The sequence below is a fragment of the Aythya ferina genome (genome assembly GCF_964211825.1).
Source record: "Aythya ferina genome assembly, chromosome: 6".
Classification (NCBI taxonomy): Eukaryota; Metazoa; Chordata; class Aves; order Anseriformes; family Anatidae; genus Aythya; species Aythya ferina.
The window spans coordinates 11,197,092-11,211,929 of NC_140303.1; the positions used below are offsets into that span (position 1 = coordinate 11,197,092).

At 44.2% G+C, this 14,838-nt stretch overlaps 1 protein-coding gene across 7 annotated transcripts in view; it reads left to right on the top strand.

The window, feature by feature from the left end:
• Nucleotides 1-14,838, top strand: part of UBE2F (ubiquitin conjugating enzyme E2 F (putative)) — a 60,108-nt gene that overhangs the window by 6,431 nt on the left and 38,839 nt on the right. For 6 of the 7 annotated variants that reach the window (XR_014694438.1, XR_014694439.1, XR_014694440.1 and 3 more), the window contains exons 3-5: nucleotides 290-319; nucleotides 2,980-3,045; nucleotides 8,944-9,011. Coding sequence is in view for 3 of the 7 variants with exons in the window: in XM_084523967.1 (XP_084380093.1) it covers nucleotides 290-319; nucleotides 2,980-3,045; nucleotides 8,944-9,011 (164 nt within the window). In the remaining 4 variants the exon portion in view is untranslated. The remainder of the gene's footprint in view (nucleotides 1-289; nucleotides 320-2,979; nucleotides 3,046-8,943; nucleotides 9,012-14,838) is intronic. The other variant, XM_084523969.1, reaches the window with a different exon arrangement.

Sequence of the window (14,838 nt, forward strand, 5' to 3'; positions counted from 1 at the left end):
AAATGCCAGTGCTGTGTGCAGCAGAAGCCTGGCGCTCGGCTCTTGGCAGAGCTGGACCCTCTCATCACACCAGGGCGCGCTTGCCTTCCTCCGTGGGGCAGGGGAGCAGCTTCAGTAATGAATTGTGTGGCTGAAAGAGAAATTTCAAGGTAAATCTTCAGCAAGGCTTAATTATATTCTAAGTGAAAATTGATTTACGGCGTGGCTTAAATTACATCTGCCAATTTGGGCTTCAAGTGTGGTGTTATGCTTGCGTAAATAACAGTGTTTTGTTTTTTTCTTTCAACAGAGGTTGCAGAACTTGAAGCTAATTTACCTTGTAAGTATAGCATTTCATGGCACGTGTTTTCAGGGGGAAAGGACCGTTCGTCTGACTGTTTGGACTGAAGTATGAATGCTGCTGATGGATTGGTTAACTGGAGGGCAAGCTGTGCAAAACTCTGCCAGCCCCAGGTTATCTTTGTTGGAGTCGTGGGGCCTTGCTGGTGCCCTTTGGAAGGGGATCCCATTGATCCTATTGCTCCTCTGGTTACCTTACAGAACCTGACTGCTGGTGCAGTGCGAGCTTCCTTGTCACAAAACCCCAAAGTTACCTGGAGCTGAAGAGTACGCTCATGGCCTCGGTGCTGTTTCTCCTCTGTTCTTTATTTAAAAACTTGAAATGCTGATTTAGAGGCAGGGCAAATAGCTGAGTTCTCAGGAAGCGTGCTGTCAGCCTGCTGCTTTTTTGTTTCTTATATTACTTATTATGCACACCCTAACCTGGTGTGCTATTTAAGTGGACATAATAATGAAAACTAATGACAAAAGGACCAAGATTCTTAAAAAAAGGAGCTTGGGAGCTACCACGTAGCAGGCTTGGAGGCACTTCGAGATCCCATCACTGGCTCTACGTAACTTCCCCTGGTGCGTGCTCTTATTTCAGAGCCCAGGAGAGAGCAAGGTGTGAGCTGCTCGCTGCAGCCTCTGAGCTCATGTGCAGGGTGCTGCCGTGCCGTGCAGTCACACTGCCTGCCCATATGCTTATCTCCCCCAAAAATGCAGTGAATGTGCCCTCTGATTACGCTGGCAGGTAACCCGCTATGTTTCCAGTCTTCTCCATCTGAGAAAAGCTTTGGCTGTTTTTTTTTCCCCCCTCCAGGTTAGACCTCTGAGTGCTTCTTCTGCTGAGCCTCTTCTATTTGCATGCCTCTAAATCAGCTGTCAGGTCTCAAAAATCAGCCTTCTCAGTGTGCAGGCTGCCTGATGGGAGGAATTGAGGGGCGAAAAATACAGACGAGAAGCAGCAAAAAGGGATGGCATGAAGGAGCATTATTTATCTCTTCCTTTCTGTCCGCTCTTCTGTCTTCGAGGCAATTACAGAGCTCTTACACAGTAGTTTTAGCTTTTAACTTTTTTGCTTAGACTCCTCTGTGCGATAATAAGGTGTTGAAAAATGTATTTTGGGGTTTGTAGCTATTATGCTGAATGCATTACTAGGGTTTGTGTAAGCTCCTACTTATTCCTGCAGGCAAATAGGATCTGTAGCTTTGCTGCTATTTATCTTCTTGACGAAGGAAAATAACACAGCCAGCTTGATGGATTCAGAAGCTAAAGGCTGCATAATATGGATAATAATGTATCCATGGATATACGTGTCTGCTGCCAGCTTGACATCTTGTCTGTGCCATAACCCAGAAAGGCCAGCGCTGTGCATGAGAGGCAACTACTTTGTGCCATCAAAAGCAAACAAAGGGCTGTTATGCTCCCAGTTGCATCTGTTGAACTGAAACTACTGACTAGTTTCCTAACAGCCCCCACAAAACCTCACAGATGGATGTTTTCACTTCTTTTTTTCACTCGTCCTTCATTCTCATTATTGTCCTTAAATTCCTCTAGCCTGAGAATAAAAACAGTGTTTGTGTTGAACCTTCACAGCCTTTGCTCCGAATGCGTGTACTTGCTAATAACATAAAACAAAAACAAAAACACACAAATATGCAGTAGTTGTACATGCACATCTTGAGGCAGTCTTGGGTGCTGCATACGCCTGCAGTATCTGTTTGATTTCCACTCACCTGCCAACTTCTGAACAGTGCAGTAGCTGCAGTCACTCTGCAATCACACTGTCTGGAGCAGTCAGGTCATCAAATCCAAGCAGCTCCTGGCTGATTGTGAAGCCTGGGTAGGAGGAAATGTTGCCTCATGAATTAAAATGTGCACGTTGCCAATGCAGCGTTAATTTGCTAATTAAGCCCTTTTTTAACAACATTTCAGTACTGAAATTCATTATAAAAAGCCCTATTGAAACGTAGACTCTTTCTTTCCCCTTGCCCTTTTCATTTTGGTGCAAAAGCCTGAAAAAAACTAATTTTCTTTCTAAGAGCTAATTTTTGAAGGGATAGGGCAGGGATCTGACTGCCTGTTAGGGGTTTGAACCTTGCCTTGGGTGTGGTAAAGCAGGCTGATCGTGGCACCCAGCTGGGGTGAGAAACAACTTTGTTCTACAGGACACCTGATTTGGGATGGTGCTGTCATTTCAGCACGCCTCGTAGTATAAATAAAAATAAATATAAATACTTTGCTAGCATAGGGCTGTGGTTGCAAGACCTCTTGGGAACTGCAGTGTATTATCTATCAGATGTTAAGATGCACAGCTTACTGCTAAAGAATTTGTAGGGAAGAAATGCTGCTTCTGGATGCTGACATGTAGCATCTGTGCAGAAGGTAATTCTCTTGGTGTTTTCAAATCCGTGAGACAACGTGGTTTGCTGAAAGGAAATAAACTTCCTCACAGCTCAGAGAAGTGAGGTTCGATTACTGCAGGTGAGCTCCAGCTGTAGGGAGAAGAGGCACTTGAAAAGAAAGTGTAGGAAGTCAGGTGACTGGAATGTGGGGATTAATCAGGGTGTGAATTTGGAGGATATGAAAAGTGATATATTTGTCTTTCCACCAATGGAGATACACTTGTCTGATACAAATTGCTCTTTTGCTTCACAGGTACATGTAAAGTGAATTTTCCTGACCCAAACAAGCTTCATTACTTTCAGCTAACTGTAATCCCAGGTAATTTTCTTTTAAAAAGTTGGTTTTGTTTCTGTGTGTGTTGGTGGTTAGGGACCATAATGCAAAGACTGCTAAAAAACACAATAAGCTTTCTAATCAAGGAAAGACTGGCTGTAACACAGTGATTGTTTTATAGGGTCAATTGAAAAATTGGGCTGGATTTAGAGTACTAGTTGGTAATAAAAATGCCATTACAATCAGGCAGGCTCAGTAAGTGTTCAGGCTTTATTTTCTCATTTTGATCAAAAACATTTTTTTTTTCTGAGCCAATTTCAAGTCATTTTATTAACTGAGAAAAAAAACTTGGGCTATTTCTAGAGAAATGAATGTTTTACAGCCCTGTTACGTTGCAGATTTATTCTTTTCTAGTGATTACTTGGTTCTGTTGTTGAAAAGGTAGATCACAGGTGTAACTGCTGGAAAACTTCAAATCTATGCATGTCTGAAGACGCTTAACAAGTAGGAGTCTCCTTGTGTTTGAATGTCCGAGTGTGTGGAAATTAGATCTCTTAATATGACTTAAGTATGCTGCAGAGCATCTGCTGGCAGGTTGTTCAGTAAAACAGAGCCTCAGAACCACCTTTTCAGAATTCATCACTTCAGGTGAGTTTCTTAATAGTAACCTGAATTTATGGAGTTAGCTCGTGGCTGTTAGGGAGTAGAAAGCTGTGCTTGTGTTCTGTGGGTGAATTTGCATGGGATTTGCATCTCTCTAAACTTCAGGAACACTTTTTGTCTGTTCCCTTTGAGACTCCACAACAATTCAGATGAGGGCGCTGATACGTGCTATACACGGCACACGTGAGTGAGGTGTGCTGGGATCAGTGCCTCCTTGCCAGCTAATTCTGGTAGATTTTTGTAGCTGTTTATTGACAACAGAACTTGTGTGCAGTGTGATGGTCATTGTGATGTCCTACCTTATGCAATTAATGGTTTACATTTAATAGGGTTATAGGAATAGCTTTGCTAATCAGCATTTTGGTATCAAATAAACACTAGATGTCACTGTTGCTTCTTATTACCCCAAATCAACGATCGCTTCCTTGGCAGTAAGAATCCTGGGTTATCTTTTAACATATTAATTCATTGCAACCCCTTTTGGGGATGGAAAAATGAGTAAGGCTGCCCTAGTCTGTATAATGAAAAATAATGCAGGTGCTGTTGTCAAACTTCTAACCCCTCGCTGTATGTAGGAGGTGTATTCACGTGTACTCGGTGAGTGTTAGTCTGTTTGCACCAATTAATTGTCCTTCAGTTTGTGAATGCTTCCTCATTATGATTTGGAAATAAGCTGAATTCATGAATTCATCAGAGCACGAGTCAGGGATGTCTTCAGTATGATGGCTTCTTTGTTAAGGTGTCTAAATACGTAATCATTTGATTTGTTTGCTAACTGCTGTGCAGCAAGATGTTGCAGTCGGGAGGCAGCCCTGGAGTGCAGTGCATGGGTTCTGTGCTGGCTTCGTTGCTGAAATGATCCCAGGAATGAGACGATCTTAATTAACATTTTGTTGCTCTAAATATAGCTGCACAGCTGAAGTCTCTGCAGTTGCAGCCTGAGCGAGGTAAACATCTATTTTCAGGTACAGAATCTTGTGATCGGCTGCAACTCAGCACAGCCCCGTCAATGCAGAGCACAACATGGACAAGAAAATCTTTGTAGCTTTCTAATTACCTTTATTATAGAGAAGTTTGTTTTTTTTTTTTTTTTTTTTTTTTTCTTTAGAGAATGCTAACTCTGTTTTCTCAGGGATAGCAGAGAGGCTGCTAAGTGGTTGTCCTGGAACTTTTCTGGCTCAAGCGGGATAAAGCCCTTGTCTGGAGGCAATTATTTTTGTAGTGTCTATGCAGTGCTGCATGAATCTTGACAGTTAGAAGGCAGAGCCAGTTCTCCTCCCGCCTGCAAGTGTCTCTGGCATTGCACTGCCAAATTACTTGTAGGAATCCTGCTCACACACGTGGTTCTGAAGGGAGAGCTTTGCAAATACCTCTGTGGCTCTCCAGTTGCAGAACGAGAGCTGGGCTCAGGGGGTATCTGATGCCTTCTTGCAGTTTTCACGGCTCAGGGCTGCGTAGGAAGCGTGTGGCAGCCGGGTTTGGTAGGCTGCATCGTGAGCTGGTGCTTGCTGGCTCACACCTTTGGGCTCTGAGTTTGCTTATCCGCAGTCAGAAGCTGCATCCTTCCATGAAAGATCTGCTGAAGGCGTGCTGATTGTTCTAAATTCACACTTTACGCTTACATTTCTTCTTCTGATCAACATTAAAGCCTGAATTCTGTAACTGCACTTTGTAGGGAACCCTACCCCAAGACAGTTTCCCAAAGTTACCGTGAAGATACCAACTGAAGATGTTTGACATTGGAAGTGCCTTCTGCAGTCTGGCCTTATTTTGCTGACAGTGTTGCTGGGTGCTTTGTTTTATGCAGTCATTTTGAATGTGGCTGGTTGTGAAAGGACAATAAAAGAAGCTTCTTTGGGTTTGAATAAGAAAATAAACTAACATCAAGCAGAAATACTTCCAGCTCCTTTGTTCTCCACATCCCACCATAACCTTTCTTAGTATTTAATGTCACAAAATCATTCTGGTGGCTGAGTTTCAAATGGAAATGAATTTTCAAAAAACTTTGACTGTTAATTTCATGCAAAAAGTGTTACTTTAACTTGTGCTCGAGAATTTGTGTTTCCTTTAAGGTGCAGCTCTGCGTGGTGCACAATGAGGGGAGGTATAGCAGAGAAAATGGCTAAAAAAATAGATTTTATTGCCATATTGTGTGCAGACTGTGTGTTCCTGAGGCAGGTTCTGCTGGCTTTTGCTGCTGTCTGAAGCAATTGTTCTGTCCCTTGTGCCATCGAAGCAATTGTTCTGCCGTTGGAAAAAGTGCCCTTATGGCACCATTTGCCTCTTATTTCTGCACCAGCACCTTATTGGATCCAAAGCCAAATGAAATAAGGAGATGGCTGCTACAACCCAGGTGCTCCTGCTCCGCTTGGAGCCCAAAATTGGAAGCTGAGACACAGTAATGACTTTGCAGGGGAGGGTGAGTTGGGTAGCTCATACACGGAGACAACCAGAGGAAGGTGTAGGGTTAATGGGATCTCCCAGACGGTTGGGGAGGTTTGGGTTGGCGTGCTTCTTTGAGTCGCATTCTTCAGGGAATTCCTACAGAGCCTGTTTTCTGTTTGGCATGCCACGAAATGCCGAATGTCAGCGAGCATGGCTGAGCAATCAGCAGTGCTGATTCAAGGAGCTGCTGTCAAAAGCACATCCTTTGTGGCCTGCCCTAATTATCACGCGTTTTCTTTTAAAGCAGCAGAATAACTTTGCATCTTCACAGCACTTTTAACCATCAAACCACCTCGCAAACACAAACTACGATCGGAGTCGGGCTGGTAGTAATGAAACTCAAGACTGAAGTGGGAGGAATGTTAATACAGCTTGAAGACAGAAATTTAAGCAGCAGGAGAAAATCAGGAGCTGAGGCTTGTTCCCTTTTTGGAGAAGTCTCTCATAAGTGGGCAGGTTATGAGCTAAAGCTATTTTAATTGACCATTACAGGGCTTTTCTCGCTGTTAACTTTGCCAGAACTTCATTTTTTTTTTTTTTTTTTTGCAGCACAGTTACATGGCTGAAAAATCAAGGGGGTTGGGATTTGGGATTCGAGGTTTTAGTGAAAAGATCTACAAACAGACAGGAAGAATTTGTTCAATAAAAGAAGGTAGGGAAGAAATGTTTTACCCTTCTAATAGGAGAGGTGCTCCAGCCCTCTGATCATCTTCTTGGCCCTCCTCTGGACCTGCTCTAACAGATCCCGTCCTCCTCCTGTGGGGGGCTCCAGACAAAAGCTACCCTGGGCTGTGTCTGCATCGTGGGATTCAGCAGAGAAAGTGAAGAACCGCCCTTCAGCTTTTTTTTTCCCTCTCCTTGTGCATCTTCTGAGCAATCTCAATAGCAATCTCGCTGCCTGTGCCTGTAGGTGAGGACGTTCGTTAATTAATGCTGCTGCCCAGGGAGGCTGTGGGGCTGGTGTTTTCGGTGCGCGGGGACGTGGAGCATGGCTTTTCTCTCGCCGTCGGGCTGGCAGCAATCTGACAGCCTTCTGGCAAGCTCTCCTCCCCTGGAGCCGTTTTTGAATGTTTCTTTTGGACAATTGGATTACAGCGAAGATTGATTAAATCTGCGGGTTGCTCTGACATGAGGCACATGCAGCTCCATCCATCAGCAGGCATCTATTTCACATTAGCAGGGGTGGAGCACGAAGGGCTGCTGTGCGCTACGCTCCCAGGCCAGCAAATCCTGGAACTATTGAAACGAAGCCAGGGGAAATAACTTCCCACTGCCGGGCTTCACCAGCAGCCTCCCCAGCGTTGCTGCTGCTTTTACCTTGCAGCAGCCTTCTCCCCGGGCGTTCACACGTGGGCGTTGCGTGCCATGGCTTCAGCTGGGAGGTGATAGCCTGAGAAGTGCCTGCGAGCCAAAGGGCAGCCAGGAGGCTGGTGGGAGGCTTCGAGGGACGTGCTTTGTGCTGTAGCAAGCACCGAATTCCCGTCGGGTGTTGGTTGTGCTGTTAGGCTCACCGAAAGAGCCCTGAATCTGATTTTCCCACTAGGGTTTTACGAGGAGTGGCATCGTGTGGGTTCCTGCATCCTGGTTGAAAGGCAGGTACATGGTGCTAGCTGGTGGATAACCTATAAAAATAAAGCATCAGCTGCGTCCTACAGGGTAGCTCGGTGGTGGCTGGGCTCTTTGAACACCAAGCAGAGTGTTATGCCACCATTCTTCCTTGCAACAGCATCTTGCCTCAAGTGTTTGGTGAATTTGGAGCACTTTCATTGAAAGGATATTGGTATAACTCGCCTCTTATAGATGTGATTCTTTAGAAATGGCTTGCTTTACTCATTTTTTTAATCTCTAGTACATCTTGTAAACAAAAGATAAATTCTTTTAAACAAAAGATAAATGCTTTGACTTGCCTTTTTTTCCATAAAAATCAGTGCACGTGCAATTACTCGCTGGTAAGACGTTAGCAGTGTGCTGGAGAGGTCTGCTCAATAAATCAAACACTTGACAATTGAATTGGAGTGGAAATGGAGGATGTATTTGAAAAAACTGTGTTCTGGGCAGGCTATTAACGTGAGATCTGCAACAGGTAAGGCTTGCAGCTCCGTGCAGGTGGATGTGGAGCTCAGGACCTCAGGAGCTGCAGGCTGACTGATGCCTACTGTATTATCTCTGGTTACACCTAGCTAGATATCTCCAGAATTTATATTTTACAATCCAGCAGCTCTGATAACTCAGCATCGAGTCTGAGGTTGGCAGAGGCAGGCAGATTTCCCTGACTGATACATCATCAGGGGATAATTGTCAGCTGGAAGGCCTGACTTGCCTTTTCATTACAGCACGCTGCGAAGCATGCTCTCGCACACCGTTATTTCTATTAGGGTAAGTAATTGCCAGCTCAAGGCTGAGGATGAAGGGCTTGAGCAGGATTTAATGGTGCTTGCCAACGCACACACATAACCAGCTCTTCCTGAGAGCTGGATTTGGAGTACCACAAGCCCTGTGGCCATTGTGTGGCACAGTTTTGTGGAAACAAACACAAGAAGTTCAAAGGTTTGTCCAGCTTGGTGTCACCTGGTGCTGTGATCCTACAGGTCTGGGGCTGTGGGCTCTTCTGATTTGATGATTTCTGCTGTACAGGTGTTGGGGAGGGTGAAAAACACCATGTTCATACCCTTTGGAGTAGCAGGCAGCTAGCATTTTGGTATTTTTTTTTAAATTTTTGGTGATAAACTAATGTTGTTTCTTGAATCTTTGTTACAACATGATGTGTATGTATTACATGGCATCCCTTATTTTCTTAGGTAACCATTTTAATATTTATTGTTTTTTCTTTCCTAGATGAGGGCTATTACCAAGGTGGAAAGTTTCAATTTGAAATTGAAGTTCCTGATGCCTACAATATGGTGGTGAGTGTCTGTCATCAGTCCAGCAGTCGTTAATTTCCTTTCTACCTAATAGGATTTGAGAGGGAATTTGGCAGTGAGATTAAGAAAAGGTCTTCTGCGTGTTGTTAGATATTGTAGAAATGTAGAAGAATCTTGGATATCCGGAACATTTGCAGGTCACCTAAGTCCTGCTTCGAGCTGGGGTAGCATTAAAATTTGATCTGGTTGCTCAAAGCCTTGGCCAGGTGGGGTTTGAAAACCTGAGGATGAGGATTGCGCAGCCTCTCTGTGCCTCTCTTCTGATGTTTGATTACCCTTGTGATTTTTTTTCTTAGGTCAGAATTTCCCTTGTTGCAGGCTGTCTGCCACCTCTTCCTTTATCTCCGTGCACCTCGGAGAAGAGTCTGAGCCCTGTAGACCGTCCCTTTAGGGAGGTGCAGACAGCAGTAAGGTCCTTTCGCCTTCCCTTCTCCAGGCTGAACAAACCCAGGTCCCTCAGCCTCTCCAGAGGACCTCCAAATGATTGCCATATATTATAGATAAAAAGAAAGCTCCGGAGAACTTCTGAAGCATGAGAAACGTTATTTCAGTATTATCCCCTGCTAAAGCTGCAGATCCTGGCAAGGGAGGTGGAGGTACAATTACGATAAAAATAACTTCAGACGTTGTTTTCAGAGTTTAGCTGTCAAAAAGGAAAAGATTGACTCAAAAATGGAAAGCAGCTGGGGCATATGTCTGGTTCTCCTGAATTACTCTTGCTGTTCTGTGTTCTGATAATTTGATATGTAAGGAAACTATATTCATTTGGGCGTTTGAGTTGCAATAATTGCATTTAGAGGCATGAATTACCAAGGAAACCTTACTTTCTTTAAAAATGTTCAAACTAAACGATTTTGCCTGGTTTTGTAACTTTATTTAACATCTCTTCTTTCCGTTTTCTGGCCTCTGGTGGTAGTAGTGCAGAGGCTGGAAAAAGTGTAGGGGAGGATGCTGGAGAAATGTGTCCGAGAAGACCTTTGACTTGTGTTCAGATGCACCAGGCCTAGATCCAGCATCATACATACGTGGTAGCTGCAGTCACAGCATTGTTAGTTTGTTTATATATAACAAAATAATTGGGTTGGCATTCCAGAAGATGCCTTCACAAGTTTCCTAATGTTCCTTTATTTATAGTCAACAAATCCATGCACTGTAGCTTTTAAAAGGGTCCTGCTTGTGGAGGACCTTTTCCTTTTGCTTTGGGAACAGGTAAAGAGACAATTAATGCTCTTTGGGGATTTGGAACTCCTGCAGTTCAGTGTTTTATTGGGACTGGTCAAAACCAAACCATGGATCCTGGGCGTCTGTCAATAGGCATCTGGTGTTTCCAATTGTGTTTCTTTTTGCTTTGAAGCTCCCCTTGTAACCTCCCCAGAGAATTTCACGTGGTGAGTTTTCCACACTTGCGTGTGGTTTCATGCCTACTATAGATATATAGGTGGTCACTACATAGATATATAGGTAGCCACTTAAATGTCTGCATCCTTCTGCAAACTTGAATAAACTGAGCTATCACGTAGCTGAAAAACATGGAGGGGGAACCCTCTGATGTTCTCACCTGCCTGATTTTTTTTTTTTAGTCATCTTCAGTAAGAGTTTAACCACTATGGCAATGCTGGGCGTAAGGGAAATACACAAAATCTCTATACTCAGTTTAATTTCTTGAACTCCTGAGTTTAAGGTATTCACCTGCACAATGCTGTTGCAGGAAAGTACTCGCTACGTGGTAACAGGAGAACACAATGTTAATTTAGATCTGTTTAATTGCTATAATTAAAAAATCTTCTGGTTTGTTATGGCTCCCTGCTCAACATTGACAGAAAATTGACAGCAAATGTTACTAAGAGATTTCTGAATCCTGAGCACCTGCCTCTCATTCAGCACAAAGGTGAAGTTTGCCTTTGTGCTGTTTATTTAAAAAAAAGCAAAATGCAGATGGCTGGATGTTGAGGGCTGGCCAGGTTATTAATGAACGTGTATATATTCAGAAATATTGTGAAAATAGTGTGGTTTGTTGTTCTGCCAGGCAGGAGGAAACTGAGATCAGTGGTGGTGATGTTTTTAACCTCTCTTTAGAGGGGCCAGTGCTCTTCCAGCCTGCAGGTGAGGTTGGGATATCACACATCAAGCTGCCTGCAGTGATGCTGAGCATGGCTGTGTTGGTAGCAGTATAAGCACCAGGCGGGTCATTATAGCCATCATTTTCCAGTTAATTTCTTGAGCTTGTATATCAGAAAAAAATCTGGTTTTAATGCTATCAAATGCGTAATTTGTAGTGTAGTTTCTGTAACAGCATCCTATAATTTCTGTAGCCAGCTGTTGCCCACATCCCTTATGTTCATTGCTCCCCTGGGGAATTGTCTTCCCCCTTCATTCCTCGTGAGCAAGCATTCAGCTTTCTCCTTGGAAAAAGAAGCAGCTGTGTAGGATGATGGCAGAGGGAAGACGTGGAAGGCTTTGGTTGTGATGTGCAGCTGGGGCGTGCTGCTCTGTCCAGGGAGCGAAGCGCTGGGAGCTGACTTCATTTCTGGGTAAGAAGTGAACGTAGGGAAGCAGCTGATCCTCTGCTCTGTGTATTCCTGAGTCAGGCGTGCTCCAGCTCCTGGCACCTCGGCCGTACACTTCCTCTGGGCAAAGATTCAAGAGCCTAAAGTGTGGGAGGGATGCTCTGGAGCGAGCTCCATCATGAAGAGCTGCCTCTTTTTTTGTGAGCAGAGCACCCAGCTGGCTCATCAGGCACTGCAGCATCGCTGAGCTGCTCTGTGTGGTACCGGGGATGTTTGCTCTGATCAGCTGTAAGGAATTAAAGTATTGTAAGGGTTCTGCTGCTGTATCCATAATTAACTAACCTGAATGCTTCCTGCAGCCCTAAGGAGGGAAGCACAGTTGGTGACAAGGATGTGAGTGTATTCATGTGGTCCTGAACGGGCAGGCCTGTTTTCCAGGGACAGATGGGGTAAAAAACATCCTGAAGGGAGGAATTCACCCAAAAATATATTCCAAAAGGAATCTGTGCACCTCAGATCTGTTCCTTCTGTACGCATCTGATTCAGGCTGCCTGCCTTAGGAAACCCTGGTGCCTGCAGAGCCCTCTGCTCACATCCGAAGTCTTCTGGTTGCCTTGATTTCTCTTCACAGCCAAGACTTGCTTCATTTTTATAGCACTGTTTTATGGGCAAGACACAGAAAACTGCTAGGCTTGAGCTTCTGATGTTTTCCAGACTCTGTTAGCTTTTCCTGTAAGCACTGGCCATGGTCTGAATACAAAAAGAGAAAAAAAAACATTGTCCTGGGAGGCCTTTTTCCCCCTGAAATCAGAGCTACTCTGTGATAAGATGCTGTGCTGGTAGAAGGAAGGGGATTGATGTTTAGCCATCAGGGCTCTTCTTGTGGCATTAAAAGTCTCTAGAAGGTCAAAACTTAACTTTTCCTTTTCTGAATTGATTTTAAAGCTCCAATTTTTTCCTCAATTGTGGTGTAGAGGTAATTGCTGAAGTACTGGAAGAAATTTCAGTGTTGGCTTCTATACGAGGGCTCCCCGCTGTCCCAGGTAGGGAATGTGGGTGCACCCACTGTGCTGTTAAACACTACATATTTGGGGGAAAAAAAAGCGACTGTGTGCTTCTTGCCTGCAAAAACACGCAGGAAGATGCCCTTAGTACACAAACCTTCGTGTTTGTGAACAGCGAGGAGAGGCTTGCCAGGGTTTGTGCTTACACAGAGCTCCGGGAATGAACGCTGCTGTCACCAACATCAGAGACATCAGAGGAAGCTGGGGACTGGCAAGCCAAGTGGTGGTGGAGTGCACAGCAGATGCCTTCAGTGCCACGGGCTGCTGCCCGACCCCTGGCTCTGCAGCATCTGTTTCCCAAGCACTGCTTTATTCATTGACCAGCTACCCAGAAACAGGAGGCATTAAGAAATCGGAACAATTGTTTTTTATTTTAATTTAATTTAAAAAATCCACTGTCCAGGGGACGTATGATTTAAAACAAACACATTTTTTCTGCCTTGAGGTGCCAGCTAATGAAGCAATGAGTGCTGCAAGACTGGGGACCTGATGCTTTAAGGAACCAAACCTGATAAATAGCACAGATGTGGTTTGACGAGGACGTAAAACCAAGGTGACTCCACAAGCCAGCCCTGGTTTGCAGCTCCCGTGGTTTTCATCTATCATGTTGTTGGCGTAGAGAGGCTTAGGGACTCTATGGTTTTCCAAGGTTTTTATGACATGGGATGCCTTAGGCAGAGGCCAAAAGCCAGGGATTTAGCAGCAGAGCTGCTCTTCTTGGTTCTTCTGGCAAATAAGAAAATATCAGTGGCTGCTTAGGGATGGAGAAGGAAATCACTCAATTTGCTGCTGTGTTTGAGTTTGGATCTATGCATGCATCCTCCAGCACCTGAGGGGAAAGGTGAGCTTATAAACAGCAAAGGACGTGGATTTTGTAAGCTTTGCTGGGCAAAGTGTCCTGTGTATGACCTGGAGATGGTTCGAGGTGCTCAAGGGAAACATCATGGCAAGGAAAGCTTGTGTGGGTTCCCTGATTTAAGGAAAACTCAACAATTGCTCAGAGAAGTTCTGTCTGAAGGACGGTTTGTGGCAGTGCTGCAGGTGTCCTGCCTGTCTTCCGAACAGAAGGAGAAGGGGAGAGAAAAAGGAAACCTTTGTCTTACTGTCAGGAGTGGGTTTTTCTAATTTGTAGAGATGAAAAGCGCTGTGGTGAAAGGATAAATGAATTCTTTTGTAACCGTATTACTCAAAATTGAGACAAGTTACTTCGCTCTGAGTAACCGTGAGGATTTAGGGATTTTTTGTAAAGATTTAGTTTTCGTAGAACTCACTTTTTCTATTCATTACTACATTCTCTGTGTGAAGGCACGTATGGTGAAATTTGCTCTTTTATCTCGAGCTACCAGCACGGAATAAATACCGCTGCTTTCCCCTTTTTTGAGAGCCAGACATCTTTCAAAACAGTGTGAGGGTGTAGCTGCCGGAAGGTTGGGCTCTTAGAAAGCTTCCAAGGTGAACATTTGGGGATTTGGAAGGTTAAAAAGTTGCATCTCCATATTTTACGGAGATTTTGGGGAACTGAGAAGAAAGCAGCGAGCCAAAACACACCGCCATGCAGGCACAGCTCTTAGAGCTGCTCCTCTTCTGGGCTGAGGGCAGCCTGGGAGCCAGGAGAGGAAAATAGCTCCCCATTTATCCAACCGCCTTTAATTGAAGCTACGAAAGGACTGGGCCGGGCTGATGGTCCAGTATGCCTACTGTAAAAACTAATCTGCTTGATTGAAAGCTGCACATCCTCAGCTGGAGAACAGGGATGGGATCGTGTGCTGTTGCTTAGCTACTGGTGTTTTTATGACCCGTGCTTTGTTTACTTCCAAAAGTAGAGGAAACGAGGCTGTGTTTTAAGGATCTGTATTTCAAAACTCACTGTGCAATTGAGAAATCCGGTGGTCTTGCCTGAAAATAAGTCTTTTTAACTTAATATCTTGAGTTTGGATATAACTGCCCTTCTTCACATTTCTCTTACTACTCCTATTCACTTATCATAACACCCTCTGCTGTTTTTTTAACAAACCCCCCAAAACTTGGATAAACCTTGTAGAAAAACACTTAGTAGTTATGCAGTACAAATTGTTGTCTTACTAGTTAAGTGTTGAGAAACTAAATAACATTGAGTGATTTTTGGTTTCCTTTCCCTGAAGGAGGCAGGAGAAGAGTGTACATTTTCTTGTCTTTCTTCAAAATTGCTTTTTTCTAGGAAAAGGCCCGGTACCAGCCCATAATTTGTAAAGAGTGAAG